Source organism: Colletotrichum phormii (assembly GCF_030913505.1).
Source record: "Colletotrichum phormii strain CBS 102054 chromosome Unknown BDP81scaffold_16, whole genome shotgun sequence".
Taxonomy (NCBI): domain Eukaryota; kingdom Fungi; phylum Ascomycota; class Sordariomycetes; order Glomerellales; family Glomerellaceae; genus Colletotrichum; species Colletotrichum phormii.
This window is the reverse complement of record NW_026851458.1, coordinates 177,176-194,939: the sequence shown is the minus strand read 5'-3', so window position 1 is coordinate 194,939 and position 17,764 is coordinate 177,176. Positions and strand designations below refer to the sequence as shown.

Here is a 17,764-nt window from a genome sequence, read left to right as displayed (position 1 = left end):
TGAATTGATTTCCAGGTTTGGCGTGCGACTCCTTTTGGCGCGCAGCGCGCGAGGCGGGCGACGAATCATGCCTGGATCGAACAGTAATCTTGGAAGCCGGCTTTCACTAGGTACGGAATTGGATTACCCGTCGTCGTGGAAGATCCGCAGGCACCAAGGCTCAAAAACTGATTCTCTGGGGAGCGATTCGACACTCGCAGGCGGCGTGTAAATAAGAGCGAGATGATGCAGGATGTGATGTCTGGCTCGCCTTGCCGGACTTGCTTCAAGAGGTTTGCCGCGGGCATCAGGATTCCATGGTCAGGGGGCCCTCTCCTCAATATCTCGCCGTGATAGCGCCGTCCATCAGCAGTTGCTTCAAGACGATTGATGCGTTGCGCCGACCATGGATGACTATGTCTCGGTTCTGATGCTTGCAAGTATGACCAACAAAATGCGCAAAATCCCAATGGCAGGCTGGCAGCGGTCAGCAGGAGACGATGTTGTTGAGGTTGAAACCACAACGAGCTGTAGTTGCAGTAGCATGCATCTTCTCAGCTCAGCGTCCTAGTGCCGCCCGGAAAGCATGGACTTCAAGGAGGGACGTTCCCTGTGGACGGAGTAAGAATGATTTGACTGTGCAGTCCGACTAAATTGACCATGTGCCACTACTAGCTAGGCCTACCACTATACCACCTCTACTCTTACTAGAATACCGCTTATTACAACATTACAGTTAAAGAAGATAGAGGAAATTAAGGCCAAAACTAGGTAGAAAAGTCTAGTTAATCCTCGATACGAATATTCAATTAAGGCGTCCTTCAAGTTCATTCATTACGACCATAGAAATCGACAATTATAGTCGTCAATTACGCCCGTACGTCAATTATATCAATTACGACCGCAGACGTCACTTACAAAAGTATCCTTCTAAGTAGTAATGGGCGCGCACAGACGTAGTAAGTGTGGTAGGCCTGGCTGGTAGTGGCACACAGTCAATATAGCCCGATTACACAGTCAAATTATACCCGCTCCTGTGGACGTGGAAGGAGCCGCTGTCAGGCAGAGAAAAAACCCCGACCACCACCTCTTCCTCCTACTGGGACTAAGTAATACTCCGTGCTCCGTAAGGGACAAGGTCAAGTAGGACGAAATAATGCCGATGGTGTGCGAGCTGGAGCCGGAGGTGTGCAGGGTAAGCTTCTAGACACCCGGGCGGCTGGACAGCTTGCAAGTTGGGGTAAAGCAGCAAAGCTCCAGGCAGCTAAGCTCCAAAGGTTGTCTCAGCTCCAGGGATGGCCGGGGTAACCCCAAGAGGCAACGCGGTGCTGCTACGAGCTTGGGCAAGCTTATGTAAGCTTAGGTAATCATCGGATGGCGGGGCTTTGTTTCGGCCGGGCTGGTGAGTCTGACCTGGAGCTCGGGTGCCCCACCTCCGCCTCCGTCCCGACCGTCACTTGTTCAACGCCGGACAACCTGCAACGTCAGTCCCTTGAGACTCCGTGCCGTGCTCATCCGGCCTACAAACACTGCTTCGCATACCTGCAAACTCGTCACCGGCCATATTGAAGACCCGATCGAGCGTCACACACTACTACCTACGATGACTCCTTGACCCGTCGTCTTTCATCCGCCTCTCATCTTCTCATCACACCACATCATCGCGACCACCCAAACTCTCCATCCCACCTCCCACCTTCATCTCAACCTCACTCTTACCACTCTCACCACAACTTCACCATTCTACAATAATGTCCACAATCCCCCAAACCCTCTGGTCCGCCCAGATCCCCCTCCACATAATCCACCCCTCCGCCCCAAACACTCCGCTCGTCACCTCCCTCCCGCGCTTCTCCTACCTAGCCCTCCTCGTCCCCCGCTGCTCCGCCTTTTTCCGCCACCCCGTCTCCGCCTTCCACCACGAGGACCTCCTCCTCCGCAACTTGCCCCTCGGCCTTCTCGTCGACCTCTACCAGCCGACCTTGCCATGGCGCCTGACCGTCAGCGACGGCGATAGCTGGGATATCGGCGACACCTTCCTCAACTGCGTCAAAGAGGTAAGTAGAGTTACGCAAAACATGTCTTTCCCTCCTTATCTCCATCTCCAACCTCTTCATTGTCTCTCTCTCTCTCTCTCTCTCTCTCTCTCTCTCTCTCTCTCTCTCTCTCTCTCTCTCTCTCTCTCTCTCTCTCTCTCTCTCTCTCTCTCTCAAACCCTCTCTCTCTCTCTCAAACCCTCTCTCTCTCTCAAACCCTCTCTCTCTCTCAAACCCTCTTCTCCCGTCATGTCTTCGTTCCCACCCTCTCCCTTGTCTCACCCTATGCACCGAGAAAGCAAATACCCATCTTCCCAGCGACATGCCCATTCCCCGTCACCCAGACATGTGTCTCTCATCCAAGCTGTTTTTGCTTTTACACAACGCCACAAGAAATCACATCACCTGCCCCTCCATCTTTCCACTTTCCACATTCTTCTCCGTCATCACCTCACACTGGAACACACACAAAGGAAGGATTCCACAGCAGAAGAGACACAACCCGCATCACAAACCCACTTCTCACCCAACATGACCTAACCCGCCCCCCCAAAAACAGGCAGACTTCGTCCGCTACGGCAACGCAAAACGCATAATGTCCCTCTCAAAAGCAGACACCTCGTCCCTCTGGAACGCAGTTCAAGACAACGACTACGCCTCCTTTTCAAAAATAAACGCCCTCCTCCTCAACGCGCCCACCCCTCTCCGCAACGTACCCCTGCGCGTCTACATCCCGTCGTCGCCCCCGGCCGGCACAACCACAACCTCCACCTCCGCCGCCGCCATACCCCCGTCACCCACAGCAGCAGCGCCGATAGCATCACCAGCACCAGCACCAGCACCAGCACAAGGAGACACACCAGGCCCAGGCGCCTTCAAAGTCCTCCAAACCCTCATCCCGCCCGTCGTCCCCGGCACACGCACGCGCCAGACCCTAGGCCGCGCGCTGCAGTCTCACCTGCCCAGCTTATTCCCCTCCAGCCGGGACCCCGTTCTCGCCAACGTCGTGCTGCACGGCTCGCCTGTGCCGTTTTCGGCGCCGTTGGAGGATTTGATGCGCGAGGCGGCGTATCCGGATGGTTGGCTTTGCTTGGCTGTCGTGTTGTTGTGAGCAAAAATGAGCAGATGGAGATGGGGTTATCGGTACTACGAATGGACGTGGCAATGGGCATCTTACGAATTGGACTGGGGTTTGGAGTTCACGGGGATTGTCTTGTCGCTAGAGCTTGAGAAAGAAGGATTCTTCAAAAGACGTAATCGGCTACATGAGTATGTACTCTGTACACATCATAACTTTTGCGAAGAGACGACTTAATTTTTCTGTGAACCCAAGTCAACTTCACGTGGGCAGTGCACTCGAATCATCTCACTTACACACGGCAGCCATATACTTGGGTTATCTCTTTTGCCGCGTAACAAGGGTTGCGAATGCTCGTTCCCGGCACTTGTACTCGTTATACACGAGTCGTTAGGAAACTTGAATCACGTAGCAGAGGAAAGCTCATTTTCGTCTTGGAACTGTGTTTGATTAAATCGAGTATGAATAATTAGAGATGCTCCTCTCAAAGCGATCTCATAGTTGATCAAGTTATGACATGGAAATTTCCGAGCCGGTCGGAAGCACAAAACGCAAAACACAAAACTCAGATCTATATTACCCGCCTACCTTACCTTACCTGATATACGGCGGTACAAAACCGCCCTGGTCAAACTCCGTCTGCCCAGCACTAGGCAACAACCCATTTAAATCAGCAAATAACGCCTGCGTATGCGTGTCGTAATACATGTTATCATCGCGGTTGAAATCAGCTTCCCCAAAGTCCTGGCCTGTGAACTGCACAGCCATATCCGGCGGCACCGGCATGGGTTGGACGATCGTCTCCTCTTGCGAACCATGTTGCGACGCCTGCGTCTGCGTCTGCGTCTGCGTCCGCTGTGGCACTGGATCGTCCTCGCGCCTGGTAGAAGATGCCCCGTTGGCCGGGGAGGCACGGCTTGCTTCATCGGACTCTGTGCGCGGCGGTGTGGTGGAGACGTTGGGATCGTGAATCTGTCGAAGACTGCGACGCGCCATCCATGCCTCGTAAATCCTCTCCTGTAGCTGATTGAACGCGACGCGGTCGTACATGGCGGCTCTCCTTTCGTCGTTTCCCGAGTCGGGGTCTCGGGAGGCCAGGTATTCCAGCATCATATCCGTCCCGACACTGGTATAGAACTCGCGCAGGCTGCAGAGGTCCTCGGAGAGCACACCATCGATATACGGCGATGACGGTCGTTGCCTGGAGGGGAACACGATATCCCAGATGGTGAACCACTGCTCTTCCGGACTATGACTCGGGTTCGCGCGCTTCGAGACCTGCCGCATCCGGCCCTGGGAGAGGCCCTCGTGGTTGGTGATGTACCCCTCGTTGACGACCTCGCAGCGTCGTGCACGCGCGTGCTGGTCCCGTGTCTCCTCGTCCTGGAAGGCGGCGCCGCAGCAGGGGCAGGTGATGGGCGCGGCGTGGAACCGGTAAAGGTGGCTTTTGACGTACTTTATCTGGCTGAGGACTTTCTTGTAGCATTGGCGGTGGTTATCGGGGTCGTTTTTCCAAAAGGGGCACGCGAACATTAGCTTCGAGGGGTTCGCTGGGACCTTTGGCTTCTTGAACCCGGGGATCACGTTCGAGTCCCCGCCGTCCGAGGCGTCTTGGTCCGGTAGGTCGTCGGAGTGTGAGCGCTTCCTCGACGAGCGACCTGAGTCGGGCGTGTTGGTATTGGCGCGCTGGCCCGAGGTCCGTCGGCCTTGTCCGCCGCCCCTTTCGCGGACGCTCCATTCTTGGTAGCGCTGGAAGATGTTGCCGACAATGACGCCCATGTGCGGTGCCAACGGATCATCCCGGTCGAGTTGGCATGGCTCTACTGGTGAGGCTGGAACTGAGAAGACGCTAGACTCGACGGATGATGCGTCTCCGCTGTCGTTGGCCGAGTCAGACTGCTCCTCGACGGGAAGAAAAGAGGGTCGAGGCGTGAGGTTTGCGTGCCAGTTGACGGGTAGCTTGGGAGGGCCGGAGACAGGTCGTGGCATTCTTAGCGAGGCAGGTTGGATGGGCCGTTCGAACCTTGCGGGAGAGTCCATCGAAGTCTCCAGATGTAGGCTCGGTTTGGCGATGCGTGTATCTGGACGGAAGACGGGGTGGCCATCTACGTCCTCCAATAGGGAAAAGCGATTCGTTGCCCTCCGAGTGAGATCATCATCTGCAAAGGTGGAACTTCTGCGGATGGGTGGTGGCCCGATGAGGGAAGGTTGTCGTTGTGGAAGATTATCTTCGGGAACACGCGGGACATTTGGTGAAGTGGTGTTGGGCGCTCTCGTGACCCCGATATTCGGTGTTGGGGGTCGCGAGCTGTCAACTGGGTCGCGCAGAGTCGTGGTTCCTTTCATTCGTCGCAGACCTTTGATGGAATTGAAGAGGGAATTCTCCAATCCCTCCTTCTCTGTGTCCATCTTCCCCTTGCGTATTGCTAGTCTTTCTCTCTGGGTCGCTAGCCTCTCGCACATTCTCGTATTCTGCTTTGCAGGTCCGATCTCTTGTTCTGCTGCGGGAGATGATCCATTAGTCGGAGCAGTCACAACAGCGGTGCTATGTCTGCGCAGATGCCTCTTGCGTCGCCGTGGGATGCCCAAGGCCTCGTCGCTGTCTAACTGGGGTGATGGACAGCGGGGGATGAGGATTTCGCCTGGTCCGGCTTGGATCTTCACGCATCCGAGGCTCATGTTCTGGCGATCGGAAGCATCCCCGCTTCGGTCGCGACTTCGGCGCCGCGTATCTGACCCATAGCCGGAGTCGCCCGAGATCCTCTTGCAGTGTCTCTCCTCTGTCGAACCCGGCCGCTCTTCCAGGCTGTCAACAGAAGGGCTTCCCCTCTGGTGCTTCCTCGGGTTATGCGGCTGTGGTTGTTGCGGCTTGACACGATATGCCAGGCTAGGCATGTTTCCTGCTTCAAACGACGAGTGTCGGCGGTCTCCAGGTTGCAACGGAATATCGAGGGTCCAGGAAATCGGACGCCCTGAAGAGACAGCACAGGGTGAAAGCATCGCGGAAACTTCGGTGATGTGGTTGACGTTCGTTGCGCGGCGTGAAGAGCGGTCCATGTGAAGGAACTGATATGCAAGGTCCCTGGAGGCCTCATCGACCCTCGCTGACGGGGTGACTGATGACCTCGATGATGCAACACCATCCTGTCCTTGTGTTGCATCAAGCCTCGTCGTACGGCTGCTTGCGACTGTCTTGTATCCCATGCTGTCCACAAAAATAGCGTCAAAATCCAAGTACCGGCAGCAACTCCGCAATTGCGAAGCACGAAATGTGGAAAAAAGACGTCAGAAACAACGACAAAGAGATGGAGAGAGGGAGAAAGGGAGAAAGGAGGGGGAGAGCAGGCTCTGAAATGGCCTCGAAAGTAAGCCACAGTGACATTTCGAAAGGGCGCATTTGCGCTGTTGCTCTCGTTCGAGTGTGCAGCTGCGCCATGCCAGGGGGGCAACGATCCGCGCCAAAATCTAGGCAACGCATGGAGGTGCAGCCAATGATGACGATCATGTTGACCGAAAATACCCTTACCCTCCTTCGAACACGACTCAAGATGGTAGTTTACAAGACTGAAGGATTGCGCAGCGTCGCGTAGCGTCGCGCAAAGTGATGCGTGAGGTGTTCTTCCCCCTTCCCCACGATTTATGAATTGAGATTGAGGAAGATCTGGAAAGCCTCACTGAGGCCAGACGTGGGCCAAGCAGCGCGTTCGTGCCTTTGCGATTCCCTCAATTGCGCAGAACTTGCTGGAGGCCAACTGCGCAAGCCAACGATTGAAATGGTATCCTCAGGTTCCCTATATGTATGGAAGCTTTTCCGTGCCGAGGATATGAGGTATCTCGTAGATACTATCGCGAACATTCATCTTCCTACAGCTGTAGTCGTGCATTGCAATCTGCAAGAAATCAGTCACTCCAAACACCAATAATCTCTTACCCCTTTTCTTCCCCACGATGTCTCAACGATCCGCACCGTCAGGCACCATCACATCAAATGGCGGGTAAGCTTTTGCCTCTTTGCCTCTCTGGCCCTGATCAGTTGGTCGCAGAAGGAATATCAATGCTGACAGGTAGTGGGGTCGGTGTGTTCAGAGCAGCTGCCTATTGCACGGCGTCAGCGCCTCAGATGGACAGGTATCTTCGAAGCCCGATGGAGCTGCCAGAGAGACTTGTCTCTATTGGGAACGGCACCTCGTCAACGCGGACGAGTTCGAGCAGTCGCCAGCAGACACAGCGCTCCTTGACAGCGTGGGATGCGAGATGGACGCAGGCTGGCCAATCGTCGTGAATGACACACCCCTAGCTTGCATGACGTTGGAAGTCAGCATTTCGCGCGAGACGTAGATAAGGAACCAACACGGCCACCACAGGAGCGAAGACGTTTGAAAAGGTCGAATGGTGTGAAGTGCTAACGAAGCCAATGTTGCGATTGTTTGTGCACAAGTCGAGAAAAAGTTGGAGTCGCGATGGATGTAAAAAGGAGACAAGAGACAAGAGATAAGAAGAGAGAAGACAAGATCACGCAAACGGAGAGAGAGAGAGAGAGAGAGTTGTGTCAAAGGAAGCTGTCTAGATCTAGACGCCGAGGGGAGTTTGGTGGGGTTGGTGGGGTTGCTATGTACGATAATGGCATCAACAGCTTGTCACTGTATTCGATAGATGCATATACCCGGCTGAATAATACCTCTTTTCTCAATCGGCATTTCGGCCATTCCCTGCAAAGCTCCCACTTATAACCCGGCCAGCCCTCGCCGGACACACCACTTTCCAGGTTCCCTCGGGTATTCCGTTCTTCTGATTGTGTATATAACCTAGTGGTCAGTCTGTAAGTTCCCCCCTGAGCCCCTGAGCTCGTTTCCCCTCACCTGCCAGATTCCCATCTCTAACACACCACAGATACTACTCTCTCAGACGGCAAAAGATGTCTTCCTTAGCTGAAGCAACCGCAATCTTCTGGGCCCTCGTAGGCCCCTGGATGTTCCTCCTAAACGCCTTCTCCTACCTTCCCCCCACCATCCTCCGCCTCTTCCGCGAGGGAGACTATGCCGCCCTCACGACCCCCTCCCGTGTCCAAGACGCCTGGTTTTCCGCCTTTTGGGCCTGGCTCGGCCCCAACATCCGCGTGGGCAGGTCAGACATGATGGTCGCTCTCCTCGAGGGCCGCGTCACAGACGGCAAAGTCGTCGAGGAGCCCGTTCATCCGCCCGTCAGCGGCGTCGTGCTGGAGATCGGGCCCGGGTCGGGGATGTGGGTAGACATCTTCGCCAAGGGCCGCGAAGGTGATGAGAAGAAGAAGTCGGCCGACGCAGCGGCTGGCATGGCGCGCGGCGGCGTCAGGAGGCGCGTCGCGGAGGGCGTGACGAGAGTCTACGGCGTGGAGCCCAACACCGAGGCGCACCCCGCGCTGAGGAAGAATGTCCAGGCCGCAGCGCTGCAGGGCACGTACGAGATCGTCCCCACCGGCATTGAATCCCTCTCCGACCCGACGGCGTGGAATGGTAAGATTGAAAAGGGAAGCGTTGACTGCATCGTCTCCATTCTCTGCCTCTGCAGCATCCCTGAGCCGGAGAAGAACATTGCCGAGCTCTACTCCTATCTCAAGAAAGGGGGCAGATGGTATCTGTACGAACACGTCGAGGTGATGCAGAGCCGACCCATCCGCCTCTATCAGCGTAAGTAAAGTCGAGTAGAACGACTTAGGGTTCTACATCGATGCTAACCATGTTAGGTATCGTCAACCTGGTTTGGCCGCGCGCTTTGAACGGCTGCCAATTATGCCGCAACACTGGTCAAAACCTTAGGTCTGCAGGACCATGGGCAAACATTGACGTTCGTCAGCCTCAAGATGAGACATGGTTTCAGATAGTGCCACACATCTTCGGAACTTTTACCAAGTGATCCATGGCACAAGAAAGTCGACCAGGCGCTGGCCCGGCCACCTCATGGCCGGCCTACGATCCAATGTCCGACGCCTGGGGAAGATGACAGCATAGTGCGATTATGTTCGTCAACGGGCAGGGGTTTTCTCGCATTCAATCATGCTGGGCATAAACGATGCTCGTATTATGTGACTTAGGTAGCTAGCTATACTGCTCATCCCCAGTCACCATTAGCGTGTAGTCCTTCAACCCATCACCCATGACCATTGTGCCCTGATCAACAGGTGATTCACACCAACCAATGCAACATCGTCGGTTTGTGTATTACGTACACCAATCGCCCCTTTGTCTTTCAATCGTGTCCTCAAACTCCAGCAAACCTTTGGGTATCCTTTGCATCAAGTCTCCGTGGTCTAGTTCGAAGCACCGGATGCATCAAAACGGGAAATGATGTCTCCAAGTGTTTGAAATAGCTTGTGTTCGTCAGACGGAGAAAGACGAAAGTAAACGGATAAGCCAGCTCGGAGCAGCCTCCAGGTGCCGTCAAGGCCGAGCGTTCTGTAGTCGATTTTGATAGCGTCTACCAGGTCCTCTATTTTTGATGGCGTGGTGGCGAAGATGTCGTAGATGTCCTCAGCTCCTTCTGTTATGGTCTGGACGTCAGCTGGGGTGATTCTGGCAAGGTAATACTGGAACGCATTGGTAAGTTCCTGCAAGTCGGCATTGCCCTTCAATATCGAATCGACAATTCTCATAATTGAGGGGATGTGATCACAGATCGGGCTGCAGAGCTCCTCGCAGATGAACTCCAAAATAGCTGAATGGAGGACATTGTCGATGACAGCAAAGCTGCCTTGGTCGTTTGAATGCCCCGCCCGGGCAGAGGTGCCGTGGCTGGTCTCGGATAATTCCGGTAAAGCTGGGCGATTGAAGTCCTCAAGACCTTGGCCTGTGAGAATAGCCTTGTACAGCCTCGCGACGTCGGCGATGACTTCCATGGAAGACAGGACGACTTCCATGACGGAAGGGATCAAGGCACACGTGGGAGGATATCTCGTGCAGACGTGTTCCAGAGCGTTTTGAATTGCTTGGACGGCCTTTGGCGGCGTAAGTCCAGAAATGTCGGAATGATGACACCGACCGAAGACTTGACACCAGATGGAGCCAATGACGTCGTTGAATGCGTTGTCTGAATGAACTGTCTTGGGATTCAATGTCCACGGCAGATAGGGGCACCTGTCTGACTTAGGATGATCTCGACACCATCTCAGATACTGGTGCCAGGCTGGGAGTGAAGGCTTGACCCCCGTGCACCGAGTTCCATCAGAGATTGGAGTGGGAGAAGGCGAGCTGGTGATGCTATGTTGGAGACTCAAGCGCCATGGGCAGAAGGTAAGTTGGGAACAATCGGGATCCGTATTGTGATGAAAGCACCAGGCGCACTGAGCTTTCACCTTTTCCAAGCATACGGTTCTCAGCAGAGAAGTACACGACGTCATTTGAGGGCGTACTGATGCCTTGGGATAATTGACGGCTGGTGGTTGGCGAATGGTCAGATTAAAGCTGGTCGTGGGAGATTCGGCGGAGCAGCGGAGACCACTGAGTCTGTCGTCAAAGACACAATTGTTCCCTTTGCTATCTTTGACGACTCCCGTAGCATGATTGTGGCAGAAGCCATCGGTTAGGTGCCCGTTGACAATTCCATCGACTAGAGAAACACTGAACTCGTCAAAGTCAGGGTCGAAAGTGCCGAGGATGAAACAGGTACGATCTTCGTGCTCCTGATGGACTTTGGTGCCTTGGGGGATAATGTTGGAGACGCCTCTGGGAGTATATGCGTCTTGTGGTAAAGGAGGCGACACTGCGGCAACGAGTGAAGCTGAGCCAAACAGCAACGGGGACGTAGCGAGAGTAGTGAATCTCATGATGGATACTGTTGATGATGGGGGCTCCAAAAAAGAACGATACAATGAATGGGTATTGGACGGTATGGAAGTTGTGGATGGATGTTGGAGATGGAGACGATGATGATGTCTGGGCGAGGAAGATGATGTGGGAAGAATCGAGATCTGGTCGACCCCAAGCCACCGAGCACTTTGATAGCCTGTTCAGCGGCACCTGCATTACTGGAAAGAAGCTTTAGTCGTTGATTCCGTGTGACCTCCTCCGAGAAACAAATCGTTGCCGAAGAAAGGAAGGGGTGGTTGAAGATTCGGTTTCCCAGGAAAGGGGCAGGGCTGACTCTCCTGCCGAGTCTGTATTAAGGTCAAGCTGTCTTTCAGATAGAGAAAGAGCTATGCTTCATGCAGCACGGCACTCTCAGGTCCATGATACGTACTTTGAAGCGATAGAAATGGCAGGAAGATGGCACATTACGCTGGATCTGGAAGAGGGTATCGATGGCCTAGGAGAAAGACACGGCTCGTACCAGTGGCTGCCATAATACTCTTCAGAAAATGTCTGTGCCGTATGTCGTGAAATACAACTTAACTCGATTGCCGTTTGACAGTTCTAGGTTATATCTGCAACTATCTCTGCCCTTCTCCCCTTGATACCACATATCGAATAGAATACGTGGACGATGACGACTTGAAAATAAAGAAGCTTGCTGGCCTCGGCAGTCCAGCCTGGTCAACTGCCTCTCAAGATCACCAAGAATGCCAGAAGAGAAATTTATCCAACCTGTCTACTAGTTCCATTCGAACTGGAAGCCATGCAAGATAACCTTGCAAGATCCCGTTCGATGAAGACTCATTGTGATGGGATATCGCGCGCTTTCCCGGCAGTGGCAATTATCAAAGCGATGTATTTCATGCAGCTGCCTGAGTTACCAAAGGCTTAGCGCCAACTCTTGTTGCCTCCTCGTTGAGAGCATCGATCTCGGCCTGTACTAAGGGTATGCCCGTCTCTTCTCTCTCCTGCTGTTGCAGCTGTTCAATCTCACCCGGAAAGTATATCCTGTCTACTCCTGCCGCCTTGTCTGACCCAACAACACGCTGGTACAGGTAGTCCATCCTTTCGCGGAAGTCGTCGAGACTCATGAAGAGGTCCGGCTTGATGGCGACTAGGAAGTGACCGACGTCCGCCGGTTTTGAAGGGTCGTACGGGTTAGTGACGTGACCAGCGAAAGCTGAGCCAGAGAAGACACCAGAAAAGACATCCATCATGATGGCTAATGCCGAACCCTTAGGACCACCCATCGGCAGCATGACACCTCCCAATGCTGCCGTGGGATCATCCGTAGGACGGCCCTCGGCATCCAGCGCCCAGTCCAAGGGAATCTTTTCGCCGCGTCTCTTGGCCTTGTAGATTTTGCCTCTGGCAGCAACTGACGGGGCCATGTCCAAGATAAACGGCTTGTCCTTCCCCGGTGCACCACAAGCAATCGGTGAGACACCCATGAGCTTGCTCTGCCCGCCCCACGCCGGGAGCGCAGGACTCGAGTTGGTGAAGACCAAGCTCATCATATCCGCATCAAGGGCCTGCTGCACCACCCACGCACTCATGCCAAAGTGGTTGGAATGCGACACGCTTGCCATGCCAATGCCGAAAGTCTTGGCAGACTCGATGGCGGCTGCCATGCCCATCTCCGCTGCAACGAAGCCGAAGCCGTTCTTGCCGTCAACGTGCGCCACAACGGGTGTGACTTGCTTCAACTCGGGTTGGGCAGTGGCGTTGAGTACACCCTGGCGGACGCGCTCCATGTAGGAAGGAATGCGGTTCATGCCGTGGGTGTCAACGCCCCGAAGATCGGCAGCGACGAGGCACCGGGCGACAATCTTTGAGTTTTCTTCGGGTACGCCATTGCCTTTGAGGATATCTTCAACGAGACGGCGGGCCTCGAAGGCAGGCACGGGTATCTTTCGGGACTCGTCGGCCATCTTGGCGAATGCTTGTGCGGACTTTGGGGCGCAGAATTCCCGACGACGTGCCGTGCGAGGTTAAGAGATGATGTGGAGTACTGCACAACGAGTTCGATTGAATAACCGGCGACCGGATTGATTGACGACGAGTCAAAACACCCGAGTATAGAATATCCCCTCTTGATATAAGGTACCAACGTAATGTAAATGGCGTCGCGAGGAAGGAGGCAGTTGAGCAAACGCATTTGCACGGAGATCAGTCGACGGTGCGGGCAAACCCCGGCACAACAGACTGACAAAGGACCCTAGGCCGCGGGGTTTCCCCGCACCACATAGGTGTCTGCAGTCTCCCAACTTCATCCTCTGTTCCACCTCGGAGAATTCCCGCCTCGTTCCTTCCAACCTACCCAAACACCACATCGCTCCCTTATCGTTATGACGGAAACCAGCCAAGCACTGGCTGCCCCGAAGAACGCAATATGCCCGAGGAAACCAGCTCCCGGCCGACGACCCGCCAGGCCCGCAGGACCGCGCGGTTGAGACTCGCTTGCTCTCGGTGCCAGCGGCGGAAGATCCGTGTAAGTGGACCTCCGAACCCCGTTGCAGACGGCATAGTACTAAGTGGATGTCTGATAGTGCGATGGGCAATTGCCCGCATGTAACAATTGCAAGAAGGCTGGAGTTGCTTGTACCGACGGCGAAAGTGTCCGCCTTCGGGATCTTCCTAGAGCGTATGGCCACCCTCAACGCTCACTCTCTGGCAGACTTCTCTAACATTCAGTTAGCCAAATTTCGAACTTGATCGAGAGAGTTAAGTGGCTCGAGAGCATTGTAAGGGAAAGATGTCCGGACGTCGACCTGAGCCAAGGTCCGTCTGGAGAGTTTGACATAGAGCTCGATGGTGACGAAACCTTTGCAAGGGATTCCACGATCAGAGTCAACAGTGCATCACCTGAGGATAGTCTCAACCTCATAGGCAGTCATCCTCCACAAGCACAGCCAATACAACCTTCGGAGCCAGCACAAGCCACTCAGACCATCCGTTCAGGGCCCCGTTTGGTCGACCCCATCACTAGCAGTACGCTATCACACGAGATCGGCATGGTGTCGTTGGGTAGTAGCCAAGACCCGAAGTATATCGGGCCGTCGAGCGGATACTTCCTCGCCCGACTGATGTTGACTTCGAGTCGACAGGATGACCAATCTTGGCCAGCCAGAGCCGGAGCATCGAACCCGTCCATACCAACCGCTCTGGTTGAGGCAATGCATGGCCCGATGTCACTGCCAAGCAGACATCACGCTAGACAGCTAGCAGATAACTACTTTGACGTTATCAACTGCCAGTTTCCAGTTTTGCACCAACCAAGCTTCATGGCTTTGATGGATCAAATGTACGAGAGCGGGATTGACATGGAGTCTACTCCCACAGGGGCCTTCCAAGTATTCATGGTCCTCGCTCTGGGGTCTACGGTTCTCTCTCGTCGAGTGAGAGCACGTCTTCCCGGAGAGTCATATTGCCTATCTGCGATGCAATATTTCGATCGGATCAGCATTGACAGCTCGATTCCGGGACTACAATGTCTTCTATTGCTCACGATATTTACGATGCACAGCTCCAACATGCGTCTCAATGTTTGGTATTTGAACTATCAGTGCATCGCTGCTGTCCTTGACTTGGGCCTACAGCGCGACATCAACACCAACGCAGGTATCTCCCTTCTCGAACAAGAGATGAGGACTAGAATATTTTGGGTAGTTTTTACGCTGGATAGAATGATCGCAACCATGATGGGACGCCCCATTGGACTGCGAGACGAGGCATGTGATCTTCGGGTATGTCCATCTCAGTATAGGTTCTGTCACTCAAACTTAGCTAACATCCTCTCAGCTTCCCCAGCATCTAGAAGATGCTTCCCTGCAGGGATCACTCCAGCCACCTGCCCATCAACCCCCGGGTCATATGGCCTTCTCGATACATCTATTCCGCCTAGCAAAGCTCAACTCAGAGTTCAAATACGTTGCGAATAGCATTGTTCGCGACACACCACGTTACGCCTACCCAGCAGTTATCGACATCAATGAGTGGCAGCAAGGAATGTTGGAACAGCTAGACGAGTGGTACAGCCAAATTCCCAACACACCCGACTCGGACTACATTCGCACCATCTGCCAGATCAGATGCTACGGCCTGCGGATGCTCGTTCTGCGGCCTAGCCCCGCCATCCCGAATCCATCACCCGAGATCCTCAAGAAATGCTTCGGAGCCGCTCTTGAGGTCATCCGTCTCTTCGATCACCTGTACAAGAAGAATTTGCTCATACATACGTGGAACACCTGTCACTCAGCAGTCCTCAGCATCATAACTATGCTCTACTGCCTGAAGATGGTGCCCGAAATAGCAAAGCAGACGGCTTTGGATGCCCTCATGTCTGACTTCAGCGCCGGGTTAGGAGTTCTGGCCGCAACGGGCGAGCACTGGTCTGGCGCAAAACGTTGCCGCGATATCCTGGACGACATGATTCGGGCGACCATCCGATGGGTCAAGGATATTTCAAGCCAAACCTTCGATGTAGAACCCCCTACTCAACGCCGATCTTTGCGATTAGATCCGGCGCATTCGCATACAATAAGCCCGTACAACGAGAGTGCCAGCCTTGGTGGGGTGGAACCCCCAAGACTAAACTTCTCGGAAGGCCTTACCCAACCACTGTCGATGAGTTCTGCTACTGGAAGTAGCTCGGAAAGTTTCCTCCATCAAGACCCGTTCGAATCCTTTCTCGCCAACACTGCATTCGGCGATCCGATGCACACAGGTGACAACACAAATCTGGACAGCATCATGCGAGGCCTGTTTGATGACTTTATACCAACTTACCCAAGCATTGCCTGATGGCCCTGTTTCTGGGCATGTACTATACAAGAATCAATTGGATTCTAATTGTCTGAGACTATTGGGATGGTCCATTCGCTGTGAGGAAGTCAAAATCAGCCCCCCCTTCTGCCTGCATGACGGAACGCAGGTATAGCCCCCGATAGCCGCGGATTCTCTTCTTCGCCACCCAAGGCGCATTGCTGCCACCGTTTTCTTCCTCCTTGGCCAATGCTTCCTTTTTCTCGGCAATTCTTCGTTTGATCTCCTCGTCAGATATCTCAACCTTGATAAGGCGTTGTTCCACGTCGCAGGTTATCATGTCGCCAGTTCTGACGATACCAAGAACCGATTCGGGGTCCGCCGCTTCGGGGGAGATGTGCAGAACGATAGTCCCACCTGCTGTGCCGCTCATACGCCCGTCAGACAGGCGGAGCATGTCTTCGACTCCCTGACTTGCCAGCTTCCGAGGGATGGGAATAAGACCCGCCTCTGGCATACCTGGGTTGCCGACAGGCCCAATATTTTGAAGAACGAGCACACTATCGGGCGTCACCTCAAGATCCGGGTCGTCAATACGAAGGGCCATATCGGCGGAGCCAGCGAAGACGACTGCTGGGCCGGAATGTTTAAGTAGTCGGCGGTATTTTGACGCACTCTGCTTCGTGACAGCTCCACCGGGGGCGATGTTGCCACGGAGAACGGCCAAGGCCGAAGCTGGGTATAGAGGATCGTTGAAAGGTTGAAGACAGTTGACCAAGCTATCACGGGGAATGGGGGTGAATGGCGTGCTCTCCAGCTCTTCTCCTAGCGTCTTGCCTGTCACCGTCATCGCGTTCAGATGCAACAGGGGCTTGAGCTGGTGCAAAAGTGCAAGCATGCCGCCAGAATTGTGGAAGTCATCCATGTAATTCTGTCCGCTGGGCTTCAGATCAACCAACAACGGTGTCTTTCTCCCGATTTCATCGAACGTGTCGAGCGTGATTGTGCCGGCTACAGCAGGGTGACGACCTATAATGGCCATCATATGTACAACGGCGTTGGTCGACCCGCCAATGGCCTGCAGGACGGTGATAGCATTGAGGAAAGACTCGCGGGTCAGCAGGTCTTGCGGCTTGAGCTTCTTCTGGTGGAGGGCTACAGCCAGGCCTCCGGTCTGTTCGGCGATACGCAGTCTTGTCGATGAGACCGCTGGGGCTGTGGCACCTTTGAACGGCATCATTCCCAGACCTACCAGAATACAAGCCATGGTCGATGCGGTACCCATGACACCACAGGTACCTCCCTGTCACAGCGATCAGCAAACGAGAGTCTCTTTCTAGTGACAGAATGCACTTACGGTGGGTGCCAGCTCGTCGTTGATAGCCGAGATGTCTTCGATATCAATTTTACCAGCTCTGTAGGCGGCCCAGTTGTTGCGACAATCTGTGCAAGCACCAATTCTCACACCTTTGTGGCTTCCTGGCATCATAGGGCCAGTGACCAGGTGCAGGATAGGCTTGTTCGCCGATATGCCACCCATCAATTGCGCAGGCGTTGTCTTATCACAGCCTGTCCGAATCAGTCAACACTCATCTCATCTTTCAACCTACCTTAGTTGAACACAGCTCACGTACCTCCAATTAGAACCACTGCGTCACATGGCTGCGCCTTGATCATCTCCTCCGTATCCATACTCATCAGATTCCGCAGATACATGCTCGTCGGCGACGCAAAGCTCTCATGGATACTGATGGTCGGGAAATCAATCGCCAGGCCGCCATTGAGCTGGACGCCGCGCTTCACGGCCTCGATCAGCTGTGGGACGTTTGCATGGCACGGGTTGAAGCTCGAGTATGTATTGACGATGCCAATGATAGGCCTCGACAGCGCATCTTCACTATACCCGAGAGCCTTGATGAAGACCTTGCGCAGAAACAGTGAGAAGTGAGCGTCGCCGTAGGAGGTCAGGCCCTGTCTCAACCCTGCGGCGTTAGGGTCGATTGGCGTCGAGAGGTCATAGTCTCCCGTCACCGGGGCCTTGCCGTCTTCTTTCTTTGGGATTGATGCCCGGTCGCTCATATCTG

General features: G+C 54.2%; 8 protein-coding genes across 8 annotated transcripts; 4 read left to right on the top strand and 4 right to left on the bottom strand.

Annotated features, from left to right (window-relative positions):
• Positions 1 to 1,466: 1,466 nt before the first annotated feature.
• Positions 1,467 to 3,516, top strand: BDP81DRAFT_379029 (autophagy protein). Its single transcript, XM_060586810.1, has 2 exons — positions 1,467 to 2,036; positions 2,575 to 3,516. Exons 1-2 carry the CDS (start codon positions 1,731 to 1,733, stop codon positions 3,124 to 3,126), a joined length of 858 nt encoding a protein of 285 aa, XP_060442434.1. The 5' UTR covers positions 1,467 to 1,730; the 3' UTR covers positions 3,127 to 3,516.
• Positions 3,517 to 3,519: 3 nt separating this feature from the next.
• BDP81DRAFT_433165 (uncharacterized protein) lies at positions 3,520 to 6,719 on the bottom strand. Its single transcript, XM_060590838.1, has one exon. It carries the CDS (start codon positions 6,295 to 6,297, stop codon positions 3,688 to 3,690), a length of 2,610 nt encoding a protein of 869 aa, XP_060442433.1. The 5' UTR covers positions 6,298 to 6,719; the 3' UTR covers positions 3,520 to 3,687.
• On the top strand, positions 6,700 to 7,677 carry BDP81DRAFT_433164 (uncharacterized protein). The gene has a single exon (XM_060590837.1). The coding sequence runs from the start codon at positions 6,893 to 6,895 to the stop codon at positions 7,373 to 7,375; it is 483 nt and encodes a 160-aa protein (XP_060442432.1). The 5' UTR covers positions 6,700 to 6,892; the 3' UTR covers positions 7,376 to 7,677.
• Positions 7,678 to 8,008: 331 nt separating this feature from the next.
• Positions 8,009 to 8,985, top strand: BDP81DRAFT_462978 (methyltransferase domain-containing protein; the record flags this gene model as incomplete). Its single annotated transcript, XM_060593958.1, has 2 exons — positions 8,009 to 8,759; positions 8,816 to 8,985. The coding sequence occupies 2 exons, from the start codon at positions 8,009 to 8,011 to the stop codon at positions 8,983 to 8,985; spliced, it is 921 nt and encodes a 306-aa protein (XP_060442431.1).
• Positions 8,986 to 9,379: 394 nt separating this feature from the next.
• BDP81DRAFT_396567 (uncharacterized protein) lies at positions 9,380 to 10,891 on the bottom strand (the record flags this gene model as incomplete). Its single annotated transcript, XM_060588205.1, has 2 exons — positions 9,380 to 10,063; positions 10,478 to 10,891. 2 exons carry the CDS (start codon positions 10,889 to 10,891, stop codon positions 9,380 to 9,382), a joined length of 1,098 nt encoding a protein of 365 aa, XP_060442430.1.
• A 564-nt stretch (positions 10,892 to 11,455) lies between these two features.
• Positions 11,456 to 13,045, bottom strand: BDP81DRAFT_433161 (malate/L-lactate dehydrogenase). Its single transcript, XM_060590836.1, has one exon. It carries the CDS (start codon positions 12,845 to 12,847, stop codon positions 11,777 to 11,779), a length of 1,071 nt encoding a protein of 356 aa, XP_060442429.1. The 5' UTR covers positions 12,848 to 13,045; the 3' UTR covers positions 11,456 to 11,776.
• Positions 13,046 to 13,308: 263 nt separating this feature from the next.
• BDP81DRAFT_462976 (fungal-specific transcription factor domain-containing protein) lies at positions 13,309 to 15,719 on the top strand (the record flags this gene model as incomplete). The annotated part of the gene is made up of 4 exons (XM_060593957.1): positions 13,309 to 13,407; positions 13,466 to 13,560; positions 13,615 to 14,662; positions 14,718 to 15,719. The coding sequence occupies 4 exons, from the start codon at positions 13,309 to 13,311 to the stop codon at positions 15,717 to 15,719; spliced, it is 2,244 nt and encodes a 747-aa protein (XP_060442428.1).
• A 58-nt stretch (positions 15,720 to 15,777) lies between these two features.
• BDP81DRAFT_325867 (dehydratase) lies at positions 15,778 to 17,759 on the bottom strand (the record flags this gene model as incomplete). The annotated part of the gene is made up of 3 exons (XM_060585012.1): positions 15,778 to 16,983; positions 17,038 to 17,249; positions 17,315 to 17,759. 3 exons carry the CDS (start codon positions 17,757 to 17,759, stop codon positions 15,778 to 15,780), a joined length of 1,863 nt encoding a protein of 620 aa, XP_060442427.1.
• Between the last annotated feature and the right edge of the window lie 5 nt (positions 17,760 to 17,764).

Coding starts and splice junctions, on each gene's coding strand:
- BDP81DRAFT_433165 (XM_060590838.1), bottom strand. CDS start 6,297: ATGGGATACAAGACAGTCGCAAGCAGCCGTACGACGAGGCTTGATGCA.
- BDP81DRAFT_433164 (XM_060590837.1), top strand. CDS start 6,893: ATGGAAGCTTTTCCGTGCCGAGGATATGAGGTATCTCGTAGATACTAT.
- BDP81DRAFT_433161 (XM_060590836.1), bottom strand. CDS start 12,847: ATGGCCGACGAGTCCCGAAAGATACCCGTGCCTGCCTTCGAGGCCCGC.
- BDP81DRAFT_379029 (XM_060586810.1), top strand. CDS start 1,731: ATGTCCACAATCCCCCAAACCCTCTGGTCCGCCCAGATCCCCCTCCAC. Junction 2,037..2,574: donor TCCTCAACTGCGTCAAAGAG/GTAAGTAGAGTT, acceptor CCCCAAAAACAG/GCAGACTTCGTCCGCTACGG.